Source organism: Oryctolagus cuniculus, chromosome 1, assembly GCF_051225735.1.
Source record: "Oryctolagus cuniculus isolate XC-2025 breed Fujian yellow rabbit chromosome 1, ASM5122573v1, whole genome shotgun sequence".
NCBI lineage: Eukaryota > Metazoa > Chordata > Mammalia > Lagomorpha > Leporidae > Oryctolagus > Oryctolagus cuniculus.
In genome coordinates, this window is record NC_142867.1 from 144,531,711 (window position 1) to 144,550,762 (window position 19,052).

Here is a 19,052-nt window from a genome sequence, read left to right on the forward strand (position 1 = left end):
AAAAACTGTAAAGACCCAAATAGCTAAGAAGTTACTACAGAGCAGGTAGAAAGAAGATTAATCACAAAGAAGTTCAGTAATTAATTAAAAAAAAAAATGAGAATCTACTATACACAGGCAAGCAAAATAGATTCAAGACATCCACCCCAAGAAAACTTTCATGCAAAAGGACTTATTAATACTAACAGCTTCAGATATGTTCCGTGTTTTGCAGAAGGCTAAACAGAGGATAAGGAAAGCCAGGAAGACAGAAATACTTAACTGGCAATGGGTGGGAAAGATCCGACAGCTCTATCTTGTTCCCTTTTCCCTAGATAACAAATTAAAGAAGCCCTTTAATGTGCTCATATAAACAAACAACGTGGTACCAGAACACCAAAGCCTCAGCCTTCCTGTGCATGAGACAGAAGTTGTGACCGCTGTGGGTCACAGGCAGAAAGGACTGCCAGTTAAAATCCTGCTCCTGCGAAGGCTGCCATCATCACCCTCCCTCTCTCCATCTTAAACCTGCTGGGATGAAGCAACAACATATAGACAATTGAATTCTTTATAAAGAAGTCCTACAGGCCTGGCATTGTGGCGTAGCAGGTTAAGCCACTGCCTGCAATGCTGGCATCCCATATAGGCACTGGTTCGAGTCCTGGCTCCTCCACTTCTGATCCACTTCCTGCTAATGTGCCTGGGAAAGCAGCAGATGGTCCAAGTGTGTGGGTCCCTTCATGCACGTGGAGACCTGGATAAAGCCCCTGGCTTCCATTTGGCCCAGCCCTGGCCATTGCACCAATTTGGGGAGTGAACCAGTGGAAGAATGATCTCACTGTCTCAACCTCTCTTTCTGTAACTCTGCTTTTCAAATAAATAAATCTTTAAGAAAAAGGGAAGGAGGGGGGAAGGGAGTGGAAGAGAAGAAGGAGGGGGAGGGGGAGGGGGAGAGGGAGAGGGAGAGAGAGAGAGAGAGAGAAACATATCCACCAGCTTGCTGAAAAACATGCAGAAGATCACTGAGAATGCCTCAGCTACCTACCATGGTTGGACCCAATGTGAAGTCCCTGTGAATGAGCCACTGTCTCCTCAGAGTGCTTGATGAAAATAACTGACACAGTGACAGAACTATCAGGAGCCCACAAAGACCCAAATCAGATCTGTCCCTCCTTTTATTTAAAAGTCAGTCCACTTTTTATTAAGAACAGAAGAATAGAAATGGTCAAACAACAAAATACACTAAGAACATACCCTGGGGTATATAAGTCTTTGAATGCAAATTATACATATTTCCACCCAACAGTTAAGATCAGCAAAAGTAAATGCAACAGGGAGAATAAGAAAATCTCTAATTCTAGATATGCCACTAGAGTGATCCAATTTGGTTAAAACCTTTGGTGTATTCAGCCGTAAAAGGACTATAAAATGAACTGGCCTATGCTTCTATGACCTTTCCTACCTTTAGAATTCTATGATTATTATTATAGATTAAGGGCAAACTTCTATAAAAGAAAGTAAACACAACAGAAGGTAATAAAGGCACAACCAGTGAAAGTTTCCCCAAAGAAAGATGACTCAAGTTGGACTTTAATGACAAAGAATTAATGGAAGCACAGATAAGGCATTTCAAGAAAAAACAAAAACTAAAGCACAAATCCTTCTTAACCATCAACTATCTCTCAAAGACTGCTGCTTAATACTAGGAATAGAAACTAGGTATTTTGTGATCTCAAGGAATACAGGTACAGTGGCAACCTGAAACCAAAAAGGAATCCTTCAGACAGAATGACATAGCCTTAGGAATTATGCTAAGCTTGCAAGATAACAATCAATGCCTATCTACACAGTAACACCTTACTGTGCCCTAAGATGACTGATGATTTTATCAATCAAAAAGTTCCATCCCTAAACATTTTAATATTCCCCAAACAAACCTGATTTTCCTACACTGCAACCCACAGAAGATGATCAATTCAAAATGCAGTAGCTTAAAAACATGCATACCTTTTTTAGGAATTTATCTTAAGGTGGAGGGAAGTACATGACAAAGATTTACCTACAAGCTTGTTCACCTCGTACTGTTTATGATACTGACTGAAATGTAACTTACTATGAATGAACTGAAAATACAGGCAAAGCATGGCAGACCATATAAAACCACTAAGATAATGTAGAAACACGTATATATGACAACATAAAAAAATGTCCATGATAGAGATGAGCGGTTTAAAAAACAGGTTACTAAACATGACACCATTTTATTATATAAAAGTACACATATATCTAGGTACACATGTATGTGTATGGGGGCTTCAAAGAATTAATTCAGAAACAGAATTAGAGAAATACAAATTTCCCAGTTTTAAAGCTCCATTCTCTGTGTGTATGCATGTATGTAAGCATACACAGATATACACATACCCATTTATATAAAAGGTTCTGAAGACCAGATCTAGGGATCAAACACCATTCTTAAAACTTGGATTAATCATCTAACTTTGCTAAACTTTGGCTTCTTAGCCTCCAAAATGGGTAAGATAAAATCCTTATGAAGATTAGATAGGATGTGTGTACGAGGGTACTTCAAAAAGTTCATAGAAAAATGAAACTTTAAAATTTATTTTGGTGCAAACCATTTTTAAATGAGTATGTATGCAATGCACTTAATCCTCCAGCTCTCACAGAAAACCGGTAAGAAGCATTATTTATCCTTGAGACAGCCAGTCTCCAAACACTGATCCCAGTTTCTTAAAACATGATGAACTCTGTTACTAAACCAAAGTTACACTCCAGAAAAGACTTATACTTACCAAGATACAATGTAAGTTTGTTAAATTCACAACTTCACAGACAGTTTTTATTCTATCTATTAATCTTGCAAAATAGTTGACCATTTCTTCCCTTTTAATTATTTTTGCATATCGAGGGAAGGTGGGCGGTAGTAACCTCTGGTTAACAAGGGGCTCAAAACCCATCATAATTGGATGATCTAAAAAGAAAAAACAGTAAGTGTGTCAATGTTTCTCTGAATGTTAAATCACAAATGCTATTACACATACACAGAGTCCTCCAAACAGACTTTACAGTTAATATAAATCTCTAGTACACATTTTTCTCAAGGAGATAAGCAAATGTAATGACCTAAAAGCACAGCTCCTCCTATATGATGATGGCAGAGAGGGCTTTCTGTAGCCAAGAAAAGGAACTCCAAAACAACAAAATAAGAGAGAGTCAACAGGGGCTGGCACTGTGGCGTAGCAGGTAAAGCCACTACCTACAGTGTCAGCATCTCAAAAGGCCACCAGTTCAAGTCCCAGTTAATCCACTTCTGATCCAGTTCCCTGCTATGGCCTGGGAAAGTAGCAGACGATGGCCCAAGTGCTCCTGACTTCAGTTCAGCCTAGCTCTGGCAGCCTCAGTCATTTGAGGAGTGAACTAGCAGATGAAAGATCTCTCTTTGCCTCTCTAGCTTTCAAATAAATAAATCTTAAAAAAATAGGGTCAATATATTTTTTCATATGAAATGCTCCATTAACCATGAGATTATGAAGAAACATCAAATGGGAAAATAATACAGGCCTCTCCTCCCCTCAGTACTGAACATTATGACTGATTCAAGTTTAGCTATACCATAATCCAGAACAGCAGAGCCACCTCAAGCCCTCAGTGAGTCCAGAATGCATTGGGCACTGAGATGTAATCACAGAAATCACTAAAATCCTTAGCCTACATGTGGTGGAATGAGAAGGCCATGCCAAATAGGCTGCTGGCAACAGAAACTGCCTGACAACGGAGCCTGACAACAGGCTATGATTGGATGGCTTCAGAAACCACATGGCAACAGAACCTGCCTGGCAACAGGTTGTGATTGGATGGCTTTGGAAACCACATGACAACAGATTATGGTTAAGGCATAGACCACCCCTTGACTGGATTGGCTGCCTTGGCTATATAAGCTGCTGTAGCAACTGAAATAAACGAGTGTGCGCTGCTCGCCTCTGGCCTGCTTTCACCCTACTCCCGGGGTCTGTGTGGTGACTCCGCGCCTTTTGCCCCCACCACGCTCCTCCTCTCAGAACTAATCCACAGCAACACCTACAATCTTCCTTCTTAGTTCCAAAACTGCAATTTCTAACTGCATAATGGACATTTATACCTTGGAATCGCACATCATCTCAGAAGGCAAACATCCAAAAACTATCTGTGCCTTTCCCTCAACATCTGTTTTCCCCCTTTATTCCCTTTGTAAAATGATTCATTATCCTGACATATGCCTTAGCCAGAAACTGTCCCTTCTCACTGCTTCATCAGTGAGTTTTACTGAATCTGTCCTCCTCCCCAATTCTTACTGCCACTGAATAGCCTGACTGCACTGCTCGTGCCTTCATTAGATTTTTTTTTTTTTGACAGGCAGAGTGGACAGTGAGAGAGACAGAAAGATCTTCCTTTGCCGTTGGTTCACCCTCCAATGGCTGCCGCAGCCGGCGCACCGCACTGATCCAAAGGCAGGAGCCAGGCGCTTCTCATGGTCTCCCATGGGGTGCAGGGCCCAAGCACTTGGGCCACCCTCCACTGCACTCCCGGGCCACAGCAGAGAGCTGGCCTGGAAGAGGAGCAACCGGGACAGAATCCGGCGCCCTGACCAGGACTAGAACCTAGTATGCCAGCACCGCAGGTGGAGGATTAGCCTATTGAGCCGCAGCACCGGCCCATTAAATTCTATACATCGCCAGTTCAACTGTTTCATTTAATACACAGTACTTACGCTTTGGTAGGGCACTGGAAGGTGTTTTACAAATTCTTGCCACTCCTATGGAAGAAAACTTGCTCTCCAACAGAAAACTATGCAATGTCAGATTGATTCTTTGGGAGTTATTTTACAAATCTGGGGTCAGTGCTGTGGCTCACTTGGCTAATCTTCCACCTGCCGAGCCGGCATCCCACTTGGGCGCTGGGTTCTAGTCCCGGCTGCTCCTCTTCCAGTCCAACTCTCTGCTGTGGTCCGGGAAGGCACTGCAGGATGGCCCAAGTGCTTGGGCCCTGCACCTGCATGGGAGACCAGGAGGAAGCACCTGGCTCCTGGCTTCGGACTGGTGTAGCTCTGGCCGTAGTGGCCATTTGGGGGGTGAACTGACGGAGGGGAGACCTTTCTCTCTGTCTCCTCTCCCTGCCTGGTACAGACTTGTTGACTTATTTTCTATGCTATAAAACAGAAAATGAGAAAGTTTTTTTCCTCATCTGTACTTTATTTCAACATTCACTCACTGCATATAAATTCAGCAGTTATGGCCAGCGCCATGGCTCATTTGGTTAATTCTCTGCCTGCGGCGCCAGCATCTCATGTGGGCGCCAGGTTCTAGTCCCAGTTGCTCCTCTTCCAGTCCAGCTCTCTGCTGTGGCCCAGGAGGGCAGTGGGGGATGGCCCAAGTGCTTGGGCCCTGCACCCACATGGGAGACTGGGATGGGGCACCTGGCTCCTGGCGTAGCTCTGGCCATGGCGGCCATTTTGGGGGGTGAACCGACGGAAGGGGGACCTTTCTCTCTCTCTCTCTAAAACTCTACATGTTAAAGATAAAAAAAATCATAAATTTAGCAGTTAAGACATCGCGTGGAATGCCTGCATCCCATACAGCAGTGCCTGGGTTCAAATCCTGGGTTCTTTCACAGAGGGACCAGGTGATGACTGAACCAGTGGGTCCCACCAATGCTCCCTGCCACCTGTGTGAAAGGTCCAAAATAAGCTCCCAGTTTCCAGTTTCAGCCCGGCAGTCACGGGTGTTGTAGGCACCTGAACAGCAAACCAGCAAATGGGAAATCAGTATCTCTCTCTCTGCCTTTCAATAAGGCAATAATTTTTAAAACTTGTGGCATAGCGTGTTTAAGCCACTGTTTGTAATAAGAGCATCCCATATGGGTTCTAGTTTAGGTCACAGCTGCTCCACTTCCGATCCAGCTCTCTGCTAATGCACCTGGGAAAGCAGGTACTTGGGCCCCTGCATCCTTAGGAGAGATGAAGCTCCTGCCTTTGGCCCGGCCCAGCAGTTGTGGTTGCAGCCATTTGGGCAGTAAAGCAGAGGATAGAAGACCTACCTGTGTGTGTGTGTGTGTGTGTGTATACATGCACACGCGAATCTCTAATCCTGCCTTTCAAATAAATAAATGAATCTTTAAAAAAAATTCACTTGAACCAATTACATTTTATTAACTCATTATGTCCCATTGTCCTATACACAGGACACCTATGAAGACTTAAATTCAACAATAAATATACCACTTATGGTAATTTTGAAATAAATATCAGGTCACTGGAACATTGCAGAATTGAAAACTTGGAACGTAATGGGTTAATGAGTTAAACAAAATCCTTAGTGCATACTCATTTCTATATCTAAGAGTCATGGTCTTATCATTTTCTGAAAATCTCCCTATTCCCTAAGCACCATAAGCTATACACAACCACAGTGACTCAGAAACATCATTGGCTCTTTTATACCTCCTTACTTTTATATAAACTATTTTCTCTACCTGTAAAACCCACCCCTTATTCTTAGCCTGACAGACCTGACACAACATGAATGTTCTCTCCTCCTTGGTCTTCCCACAGGAGTTGGGACAAACACAATGCCACCACCTGGGTGGCTTATGTCACATGCCCGTCAGAGCTCTTCTGAAAGTAGGAACCAGTTTCTGTCTCAAACACCCAAATATCTGTGTTTATCCTCATAATCCGACGCACTGGATACATGTCTGTTGAACAAGACATGCAGCACGTTCAAAATTAAAGGCTGGGCCGGTGCTGTGGTGTCGTAGGCTAAACCACTACCTGCAGTGCCAGCGACCCATATGGGTGGTGGTTTGAGTCCCAGCTGCTATTCTCATCAAGCTCTCTGCTACAACCTGGGAAAGCAGTGGAAGTTGGCTCCCTGCACCCACACGGCAGAACTGGAAGAAGCTACTGGTTCCTGGCTTCAAATTGGTCCAGCTCCAGCTGATGCAGCTACTGGGGGAGTGAACCAGTGGATGGAAGACACCTTTCTCTCCCCTGTCCCTCCCTCCCTCCATCTCTCTCTCTCTGCCTCTAATTCTGCCTTTCCATTAAATAAGTAAATCTTTTTTTTAAAAAAAAAACTAAAGATTGCTACCACCATAACAGAATTTTAATTTCTGATTAGTAATATCAATATTATTAATAATTGGTAACACTTTCTACTACTAATGTAAAAGTAGTAGTGACAATACAACAACAAGCTTTGTTACTATTCCAACATAAATTTGGGCTTTAATTGTAAATGCACAAAAATCCAGATATTAAATAGTACATTACCTTTATTTTCTCTCAAAGTTTTTTAACATGTTAATGTGCATGTTAGAATTCTACAATTATTAACTAAGAATATTCTTTTTTTTTTTTTTTTTTTTGACAGGCAGGATAGTGAGAGAGACAGAGAGAAAGGTCTTCCTTTTGCCGTTGGTTCACCCTCCAATGGCCGCCACGGCTGGCGTGCTGCGGCCGGCACACCGCGCTGATCCGAAGGCAGGAGCCAGGTGCTTCTCCTGGTCTCCCATGGGGTGCAGGGCCCAAGCACTTGGGCCACCCTCCACTGCACTCCCAGGCCACAGCAGAGAGCTGGCCTGGAAGAGGGGCAACCGGGACAGAATCCGGCGCCCCGACCGGGACTAGAACCCGGTGTACCGGCGCCGCTAGGTGGAGGATTAGCCTATTGAGCCGCGGCACCAACCATTCTTTTCTTAAAAAGGCCCTTCACAAGTGTAAGACTGAATGGGTAACAGTCACTCAAGAAAATCTATGTTACCAGGGAAGGAAGAACATATTAATGGGAAAGGGAAAACAAACACAATATGGCTTACACTATGTTTGTTTTTACACAAATAAAAGGCATAATGTAAAACAACATTACCTTCTAAAACTAACTCAGCTGTCTTGCACTCTGTACATTCCTGAGCTCTTCTCACTGATGCCAGTGGCAGCCCTAACTGAAAAATCAATTACGCATCTAGACCCTGCCAAAAATCCCTAGGCAAGGCCCCTGTTGAGAAAAACTGGTTCAGACATAAATAATAAGCAATGATGATTTGGTGTAGAAAAGCCCACGATGTTACAGGAGCATTTAATTCACGGAAAATTTACAAGATTTTCTAGAATAAGAAGGCCTAAGTGAAGACCTAAATGACAAGCAATCAAAGGACAAAATATTAGGACAAAGATCTCCAAGCAAATCAAAGGCTGAGGGGACAGAGAACGTGCTGCTTTTTCCTTAGGAAGCTACCGTTTTCCAAGTCCTCCCTTCTCTAAACTCAGGAAGTTAAAAATAGATGCATATAAATAGACTGGGGACAAAGTTTCCACGCACAAACTCAGAAGACACTGGATACTCCTTCCCATTCTCTGCATATGTATAAAATGTTTCCCTGCCTTTTTCTTTTCTTTTTTTTCTTTTTTTTTTGACAGGCAGAGTGGACAGTGAGAGAGAGAGACAGAGAGAAAGGTCTTCCTTTGCCGTTGGTTCACCCTCCAATGGCCGCTGCGGCCGGTGCGCTGCGGCCGGTGCACCGCGCTGATCCGATGGCAGGAGCCAGGAGCCAGGTGCTTTTACTGGTCTCCCATGGGGTTCCCTGCCTTTTTCTGGACATTGGGCATGTTATTGGTTGATGTGGTTCCTCATAGCTATTTTTTAGTCTCAGCTGTTGCTCAATCTCATGTGCAAGGGACTTAGTAACCACCAAGACATCCAAGTTGCCTGACTAGAAGAGAAAGTAAGAACCAAACTATAATAGAAGATCAAAGGAGTTATTCAGGATATAGACCACAGTGAAGAGGAATTTGCATTTAGCTTGAAGGCAACAGAAACTATGAAAATTAACAAGCAACTGTATTAGAGTCAGTCATCCCCTCTCAGAGTAAACTGTGCCAACATTTTCCCACTGTCCTTATATTTATCAATTTATCCACTATCTATCCAACTGTCTTATAAAATGCTAACAAATCACTTAGTACAAGAATGCCACGTAAGATAATTTTCCTTTCACATTAGCACTCCCCCCTACCCCCCCCCTTTTTTTTTTTTTTTAAGATTTACTTATTTATCAGGTACATAAGCAAGGAGCTTGCTCAGAAGCAGAGCAGCCAGGACTTGAATCAGAGCCCATATGGTATGCCAGCACTGCAGGCCAAGGCTTTAACCTGCTGTGCCACAGCACTAGCCCTTAGCACTTTTTTTTTTTTTTAAAGATTTTTTTATTTGAAAAAGTTGCAGAGAAAGGAGGAGAGACAGAGACACAGTGATCTTCTATCTGCTGGTTCACTTACCAAATGGCTACAACGGCCTGGCTGGGTCAGGATGAAGCCAGAAGTCCAGAGCTGCTTCTGGGTATCCATGTGGGTAAAGGAGTCCAAGCACTTACGCCCTCCTCTGCTGCTTTCCCAGGTGCATTAGCAGGGAGCTGGATCAGAAGTGGAGCAGCGGGTCTCAAACAGGCACTCACTTGGGATGCTGGCATCACAGGCAGAGGCACTCACCTGCTCTGACACAATGCCAGCCCCACATACCCACACTGGGGTCAACACTGTGGCACAGCGGGTTAAGCCGCTGCTAGGACACCAGGCATCCCATGTCTGAGTGCCAGGTCCAGTCCAGGCTGCTCTGCTTCCGATCCAGCTCCCTGCTGTTGTGCCTGGGAAGGCAGTGAGAGGTGGTCCAAGTCCTTGGGCCCCTGCCACCCACAGGGGAGAGTCAACAGTTTTGGGATCCTGGCTTTGGCCTGGCCCAGCCATTGCCATTGTGGCCATTTAGGGGAGTGGATCAGTGGATGGGAGATCTCTTCCTGTCTCTGACTCTCCTCCCTCTCTCTTTTGCTCTTTCAAGTAAATACATTTTTTTTTTGGACAGGCAGAGTGGACAGTGACAGCGAGAGACAGAGAAAGGTCTTTCTTCCTTTACCGTTGGTTCACCCTCCAATGGCCGCTGCGGCCAGTGCACCGCGCTGATCCGAAGGCAGGAGCCAGGTGCTTTTCCTGGTCTCCCATGGGGTGCAGGGCCCAAGCACTTGGGCCATCCTCCGCTGCACTCGCTGGCCACAGCAGAGAGCTGGCCTGGAAGAGGGGCAACCGGGAAAGAATCCGGTGCCCCCACCGCGACTAGAACCAAGTGTGCCGGCGCCGCCAGGTGGAGGATTAGCCTATTGAGCCGCAGCGCCAGCCTCAAGTAAATACATCTTAAACACACACACAAGTGTAATCACTATTTTCAAAATTATGACACTCTGTTTAAACTAGTTACTAAAATTCTTATTAGATCACTGCTCTTCATTACTAATAGCAAAGAAATATCACAAATAGCACAAGATCACTGGATAAAAGATTTTTATCAAAAATGTGCTTTATTTTTCTAAGTCATTCATTTTCCCTAATTTGGTCTACATTTAGCATCCCTTCAAACTATTTTCTGTGTCTAACTGATGAGTTCCTATCCTTTGAGAGTTTACTCACTTCTGGCATCAGATATTGCAGGCTCACCTGTTCTCTCCTTGCCCAGCCTTGGAGTCAGCCAGTTCTCCAAGAGACCCTGATTCCTTGTAGTGTACAATGATCTTTAGGAAGTAAACACACCAGCATGCAAAACTTACTTCTCACCCTACTTCGGTGCTCCGCCCAGCATCACACTGTTCCTCTACAGCGATCCCCAATCCTGCGTAGGCTCAGGCACCGAAAGCCCAGCTGCATCCTTCTCATCTCATGTGGGTGTAAATCCAGCCAGGCTGCCCACTGCTGGCGATGCCCTCCTCAAGACACTTGCCTCAAAACCGTGTTCCAGGGCCCCTCTTTGCAGACGTGTGCCTCATTCCCACGTGGGCATGTCCTTGCCCCACAGTCTCGCACGGCCAGGGCTAGGGCACGTCCTGTTACAGGCATACCCTTCTGACCCAGGTGTCTACAACAGCTACCACCGTACCAGGCGGCCCCTGTCCTAACCCAGGGTAAGGCCCCAATAGCCTATTCTAGTGCAGATGTGCACCTTGCTCAGCCAAACTCAAAACCAGAGGAGTTATCTTTTTCAAGAATAGAGACAAGAAAAAAGAAAAAGAATCAGACCTTAGTATTGTGGCCACTTAACAGAAAATGTGACACTTTTGATTTCCTCTTGCACTACAACAATTTTCTTAGGTAAATTTTCTTCCTGAGAAGTACTGTTTTGTTAACTGTATAGATATTATTTTACTAGCATCTCTACAGTTATATTTTTTCACACAAGTACCTATTAATCTTCTTACCCATGATAAACAATGACAATGTTAAAGAACTCCCTCCATATCCCTCCAACTCCCAAATTTGAATCACTGTGCCTCTATCACTATCTGTTACCTCCATTATGTTGAAATATACCTGTCTCTCTATAACAGATTTACCCTCTCTAACCAGTACCTTTGAACCCCTGGGACAAAATCAGTCTCTCTAGGGGTCGGCGCCGTGGCACAGGTTAATCCTCCACCTGCGCTACTGACATCCCATATGGGTGCCAGTTCTGGTCCCGGCTGCTCCTCTTCCAGTCCAGCTCTCTGCTGTGGCCTGGGAAAGCAGTAGAAGATGGCCCAAGTCCTTGGGCCCCTGCACCCACATGGGAGACCTGGAAGCAACTCCTGGCTCCTGGCTTCGGATTGGCCCAGCTCCAGGTGTTGTGGCCACATGGGGGGTGAACCAGCGGATGGAAGACACCCTTCTCTCTCTTTCTGCCTCTGTAACTCTGCCTTTCAAATAAATAAATAAATATTAAAAAAAAAAAAATCTGTCAGGTCAGCGGTAAAAATCTGTCTGTCAGTGGTATAGCAAGTTGAGCTGCAGCCTGCAGTGCCAGCATCCCATATGGGCACCGGTTCGAGATCCAGCTGCTCCACTTCTGATCCAGCTCTCTGCTATGGCCTGGGAAAGCAGTAGAAGATGGCCCAAGTCCTCGTGCCCCTGCATTCATGTGGGAGACCCAGAAGAAGCTCCTGGCTCTTGGCTTCAGATCGGATCAGTGCAGCTCCAGCCATTGTGGCCAACTGAGAACTGAACCAGCAGATGGAAGACCTCCCCCCCACCCCCACCGCCTCTCCTTCTCTCTGTGTAACTCTTTCAAGTAAATAAACAAATCTTGGGGGGAGGGACAGTACTCCAGACCAGCAGGGAGCCTCACCAGCTCGCTATTAAGCTCCATGTGAGGTGTCTGTGCAAGTACACAAAGGTTACCATCCAGTACAGAGAAGAATTACCAGTTACTGACTGCTAATATCCAAAGTCCCTCCTCAGACTTGCGACAGAAACAAAGCACACTTCATGTCTTCTGGTAGTCTCATTTCTTTTGTCTCTCCAGGTTATCAATCACGTAGGTTCTCACAGTCAGCTCAGGTAAGCAACACTTGTGAATCTTTCAAAAGAATCCCCGATTTTGTCCCTTAGCTTATACCAATTGCTTTGAAGAACACTGGCCTTTTGCAAATCTACTTATGTTTATGCCAAGAAAATCTAGATATTTACTCTTAATGTTCTCTTATCTCTCCTATTTCTCAGTTTTCAGTTAGGTCTAGAGAAGCGTCTGAGGCAGCTGCACTGCACCATCTTCAAACCAGAGCCTTCTGGAGCACACACATTCGTATGTGTACAGGTATATATGGGCATTTTTCAACAAGAAAAATTCAATTAAAAGAGAAAATCTCAAGTTCTCAGAATGAGCACATCATAACCTAGTCCTTTCTAATGGGGGTTGTGATTTTAAAGTGTCAGAGAGGGGGCATTCCGCCTAGTGGTAAAGATGGCTGCAGCCCACATCTGTGTAGGATCTGATTCCCAGCTTCTAACCGCAATTTCCCACAAATGCAGACCCTGAGGAGCATTAGTGATGGCCATGTATCTGGGCTCTTGCCATCATGGGGAAAATCTAAACTGTATTCCTGGCTCCTGGTCTAGCCATGGCTATGGTGGATATTATGAGGAGGAATCAGCAGGTGGGAGCTCACTCTGTCTCTCAAATCTTTATAATACATTTTTGTAAAATATCAGCTCCACCTCTTGTACAATATACTGTCAAGGTGGGCAAATCAAGTCAACTTGGTTGAAGCAGCATAGCTTCTGCATCAGCACCAAGATCAGTCTCAGGAGCTTAAAGGGCCATATTACAGGTGATGTATCTGTTTTATGTATCTATTTCAGAAATAAGAGGAAGAGCTCTCACCTACTGGTTCATTCCTTAAACGCTTGAACAGCCAGGCATGAGCCAGGCCAAAGTCAGGACTGAGAACTCAATCCAGGTCTCAGAAACCCAATCACCTGAGCCATCACTACTGCCCTGGGGTCTGTATTAGCAAGAAGGTGGACTCAGGAGCTGGAGCCAGGTATCAAACGCAAGCACTTCAACCTTACCAGTGAGGCTAAATGTCCACCATTTATTTCCTAACACACACTAAATTTTAAATTTATTCTATTCTGTCATAAATGAATGCAGTTCTAGAATCAAATAGTTAAATGATTTTTTTTATTAAAGCCAATAATCTTCTACTTACCCAACCTGCCCATGCTCATTATTTCTTTCTTCCCTGAAGCAATCTCACACTTCCACTTAGCTATTTCTTTCAATATTTACAAACATATTGCCAAGTAATAAAATTAGAGTACTACTTCCTATCTTAAAAGTTTTACACCTTATCTCTGACTTCTACCTCACAGGTAAGGTGTAAAACTGACAAAACCAGTAGTACTGTAAGTGTATAAGTTACCTGCATGCCTATACTTCTGCTCCTGCACCTCCTATACAGTTAGATCACAACTCTGATTCAACATTTACACCATTTTGATTAAGTAAATGATATTCCTGGCTGGGCACACATGATTTGCACAATGATGGAAGTCACTTATTTTCATATACTTTTTAAATCAGTAACTGTCTCACTTTGTGTTTGCCTTGTTAGCACTGTTTGCCAGTTCTCTAAACCTCTTTACAGTACATCAAACACAATGGCTACGGTATGGATTTCACTGGTGATGGCTGGTCTTGAATCTTGTGTGGAACAACTCTCCCAGAGCCTCGGACCTCCAATCTGGACTTGTCCTCCATACATGATGCTCAGCTATTATCTTGAGATTGCCCTTCAACCACCACCTTGCAGATTTCTTTGTTGGATTTTCATATTCCCTAAAACTCATGCTCTCCTCTTTCTTGATTTACTCCCCTATTTAAAAGAAGAACACCATCCAAAATCTTCAGGAGATAACTTTTCTTACACCTCAAATGTCTGAAATTATCTTTCCTTATAATTAAATGATGGCTTGTATATCAAATTCAACAAAAGTTACTTTTCTCTCAAATCATGAAAACCGTAATACAGTGATTACTTACTTCTTACTCTTCCTAGATATAATTAACACACCATATAAATTCACCTATTGAAGGTGTTCAGTTTTTAGAATATTCAGTTGTGGGGTTGACGCTGTGGCGCAGCAGGTTAAAGCCCTGGCCTGAAGCACCGGCATCCCATATGGGCGCTGGTTCTAGTCCCAGCTACCCCTCTTCCCATTCAGCTCTCTGCTACGGCTTAGAATAGCAGAAGATGGCCAAAGTCCTTGGGCCCCTGCACCTCTGTGGGAGACCTGGAGGAAGCTCCCAGCTTCAAATCAGCGCAGCTCCAGCCATTGCGGCCATCTGGAGAGTGAACCAGCGGATGGGAAACCTTTCTGTCTCTACCTCTCTTTGTAACTTTGTCTTTCAAATAAATAAAATAAACATTAAAAAAAATAGGATATTCAGTTCTGAAATCAGTACCACAATCAAGCTTAGAACATTTCCATCCCCTCAAGGAAGAACTCTGCTCCCACTAGAAAGCACTCTTCTGCCCTGCCTCCATTCTTCCCTCAATCCTGAGTATTCACTCATCCACTTGTGTTTTCCATCTCTGTGGATCTGCTGACTCTGGACTTTTTATATAAATGAAAATCATATAATATGTGATCTTCTGTAAAACATTTCTTCTACTTACTATGTGTTCACGGTCTTGATTGCTAGATCACATTTTACTTATCTATCCACCCTCGGATGGACTTTTGGGTTATTTACATCTTTTAGATATGATGAACATTCAAGAAGTTTATTCAAGCCAATTTTATGTAAACAATTTCCTGAAGCTTGCTTGTCAGCAGACCATAAAAATCAGAGAAATAGTGAACATGACAAGGAAATTTCTTTTCAGCACAGGTCTGAAATATGCAGCTGTAGCTACTATGGGAATTAATATCCTCAGTTTGCTAGATGGCAGATTTAGAGAATAGCACACAATAGTCAGATTTGGCAAAGTGGAACATCATATCCCAGTAACTGCAAGATTCCTGTTTCCATCATTGATATCTTACTGAATGAACCAATGCAAAACTACTTAACAGACCCATGTTATATGGTGGGTTTCAAAAAGTATGCTCACACTAGATTTCATAGTATTTAAGAGTTGAAGAAGGCCGGCGCCGCGGCTCACTAGGCTAATCCTCTGCCTAGCGGCGCCGGCACACTAGGTTCTAGTCCCGGTAGGGGCGCCGGATTCTGTCCCGGTTGCCCCTCTTCCAGGCCAGCCCTCTGCTGTGGCCTGGGAGTGCAGTGGAGGATGGCCCAGGTGCTTGGGCCCTGCACCCCATGAGAGACCAGGAGAAGCACCTGGCTCCTGGCTCCTGCCATCGGATCAGCGCGGTGCGCTGGCCGCAGCGCGCGGGCCGCGGCGGCCATTGGAGGGTGAACCAACGGCAAAAGGAAGACCTTTCTCTCTGTCTCTCTCTCCCACTGTCCACTCTGCCTGTCAAAAAAAAAAAAGAGTTGAAGAAGTTTTACTGCTCTTTGTAAACACGTAATACATAGGCTGCTATTTCTAACAACCTTTTTTATTTCTCAACGTTACAGAATACCATTTTGTCACTTATTTCATACATATATTTCCCCTCCTGGGGAAAAAATGTTAAAGAATTAACACAAATCCAGCACAATCACTAGAAACAAAAATATTGTAAAATTGATTTCCTGATCCCAATTACCTTCAGGACTGCTCCACTACCTAGAGTTTGAGTAAGGAAAAATTCATGAGAAAGGGAACACAACTCCTGCTCCTGAAAAGATGGAGGGGCAGAAAAGGGAAGTATGGGAATCAGTCAGAACCTGCCTCTGTGGTCACAAGACCAACAACAGGGAAGCGCTATTTTAATGAACACTAATATTGTTGCATTTTAATGAGTTCTAAAGGGAAAACAAAACTGCTATACGCTATCTAAAAGGTTAACCCAGTTGTAAATTTTACAACAAAGATGCACTAATCCTACTTTAAGGTCTGGTTCATAAACAATATCTGAGTGCCAATGACATGCCAAGCACTATAGAGATAAACAAGTAAGATGACAGTCTATGGCAGCCTGAAAGTACTCAAACTGAGGCGGGCGCTTGGCACAGTGGATAAGACAGCACTTGGAATGCCTGTATCCCATATGGGAGTGCCTGGGTTTGAGTCCCATTTCCACTCCCTGGTAGATCTAGCTTTCTGCTAATGCATACCCAGGAGGCAACAGGTAATGCAAGTCCTGGGGTCCCTGTCACCCAGGAGGGAGACCCAGAATGTGTTCTCAGCTCCTGGTGTCAGCCTCACCAAGTCCTGGTTACCAGAAGCCTTTGCAGTGAACCAGCAGATGACAGATCTGTCTCTGTGTGTGTGTGTGTGTGTGCGCGCGCGCGCACGCATGTTTGCACGTGCCGGTGCAAACCCTCCAAGCAAAGAAACAAAATTTTAAAATAATGAAACAAAAGTACTCAAATTCTCATGGAAAGGCAAAGAGGTAAACAATCACCATGCAATGCACTAAACAATGTTATAACAGAGGCATGTGAACGCAATGAAGCCACAGGGAAGACCTGGCCCTGCCTGGTGAAGCAAGCATGGACCATGTAATACAGATCATGCTCTCAGACCAGAACAACAGGGCGAGGTGATTAAATAAGATACTACTACTGATAGCACAACATAGAAACAAGAAAATATACACATGCAGATCCAAACAATAAGATACAAGAGACAGCCAAGGTCTGCACTACTGTTAACAGTTTAGAATGAATTTAAAAAGAGCACAGCAGTATATTTAAGTCTCTGGAGTAAAACATTCAAAGATCCAGGCAGATTGGATTGATACTATTTTTAGAACAAAAACTGTTTCTGATGAGAGAAAGAGAAGAAAAAAGAGCAAGGACAAGACAGATCATTACCTCCTTTCGTAGTATCATTCTGGGCCTGGATGCCATGATGCAATGAATTATGAATGGCAGAAAGAAGATCTGCTGCTTGAATCATCAATTTTTGAGCTTCTGCAACAGCACTGGTCTAGCAAATAAATCACCAAAAACATTCTTACATATTCTTTCACTGAAAGATATACATTAAATAGGAAAATCCTATAAACAATAATGAAATTAAATGATTGCTGTAACGATACTGGTTTTCACAAACTATTCACTTAACAGGATTCCCAGATCCTGTTAGAGTAGAAATTGGTTGGTTTTTTTTTTTTCCAACTCATATCTGTGTCTTGTAAGATCCATTAAAAATAATTAGAAACTTCTCTGGTTTATCTTTTTAAAATAAAATTCATAGATGCAGTCTCCTACAAAACAGAAAACTATCAACAATTGTACTCTGTCCTTCATCAAGGTTGGGGAAAAGTAAGAAAAAAAAATCACAGAATCACAGAAGTGGGATGATAAAAGCTGGATTTCCACTCACCATTTATGAACTATTCACAAGTAAGTCTGTAAGTGACTTAATGCAAAAATACCCCGAAGAAAAAATATACATCATGTAGGGTTTGCTCTTAGTTCTATGCAAATCCAACAATTATTTAACTGAAGAAAGAAAGAACAGGCCTACCTAACTTTGCCAATTTTACTTTCTCCTTTCAATTCACAAAACGTGACAATCCACAAGCAGTTTTAGCTTCTGCTGTTTTGTTTACTAGTAACATAAGATACTGTTTTGATATCAGTAACAGTCATGGGTGTATTATGGTGGAAAATGTAACATTCACGTGACTTCTTCAGAAAACCGTCAGCATTGCTCTGGTGTAAATACACCAGTGCTGAATGCTATACACTCGTATTCGAGATCAGGGGCACATCAATAGAAAAATCACTAGAAAAATTATGAAAAACATAGTTATGGAAACAGCCTTACCTCTTTCTTAGTAAAGGCTATAAGCACTGTCAGTAAGACACGAGTAAATTTCACTCTGCTGAATACTGCTAAACACTGTTGGTGCTAAAAAAAAAAAAAAAAAAAAGGAAAGGAATTGGCATTAAAACATGCAAAGCCCATCCCAGGAATATCATCTTAAAATATATTACTTTAAGTCCTGAACCTTGTTAGTAACTTACTACATAAACACACATCTTCTTAGAGGTTTTTTAAAAGCCTGGAAAAGGCACTGCAGTAAACAAATAAAATTTTTAAAAAGCCTGTTCTTTTGAAATGTAATATAAAGAAAAAGTTCTATATTCATAGGACTGATTTCTTCCTTAGGTTAAAGCTACACTATCTCGTAAACTGCTTTAGTAGCATTTTAAGAAGGAATGAATAAAAAGTGCTTCAAGCACAGTCAGAAAATTTAGGATATTGACAAAATCAACAATTTTTGATACTGTGAAGTTCCTGTTTGCCATCATCCGTGAAAGATATTTTTCTTCCTACCTCATAGGAATACTGAAGAGTTTTGAAATCATGTATTTGAAAGAGTTGTATTATCATTCTATCAAAACAAATACAAGGGAAATAAAATCCCTTGCAATGTCCAATTTTTAAAGAAATACCTTAAAAAGGGCTTCCATAAATTATAACGCAGTTCATAAAACTACAACATTAACAGGTAGACTTCTCTGATATTATCTACCAGAAAATAAGTTCAATTACTTCTAGTTCAACTTCTGGATCTCTTTCTTCTCCTTGTCGACTTCGAGTACTCTAAAATTTTAAAAAAGGTCAATTAAAACAAACACAAACTTGGAAAATTATTA

At 43.0% G+C, this 19,052-nt stretch overlaps 1 protein-coding gene across 4 annotated transcripts in view; it reads right to left on the reverse strand.

Moving 5' to 3' along the window:
• The window catches only part of NAA35 (N-alpha-acetyltransferase 35, NatC auxiliary subunit), an 83,203-nt gene that overhangs the window by 26,981 nt on the left and 37,170 nt on the right, over positions 1-19,052 (reverse strand). For 2 of the 4 annotated variants that reach the window (XM_089335974.1, XM_002708297.6), the window contains exons 9-12: positions 18,949-18,999; positions 18,217-18,300; positions 17,256-17,370; positions 2,793-2,971 (exon numbers count right to left, since the gene is read on the reverse strand). In XM_089335974.1, the coding sequence (XP_089192100.1) occupies positions 2,793-2,971; positions 17,256-17,370; positions 18,217-18,300; positions 18,949-18,999 (429 nt within the window). Of the gene's footprint in view, positions 1-2,792; positions 2,972-17,255; positions 17,413-18,216; positions 18,301-18,848; positions 19,000-19,052 lie in introns of those variants that run through there. The other 2 variants (XM_089335977.1, XM_089335980.1) reach the window with 2 other exon arrangements.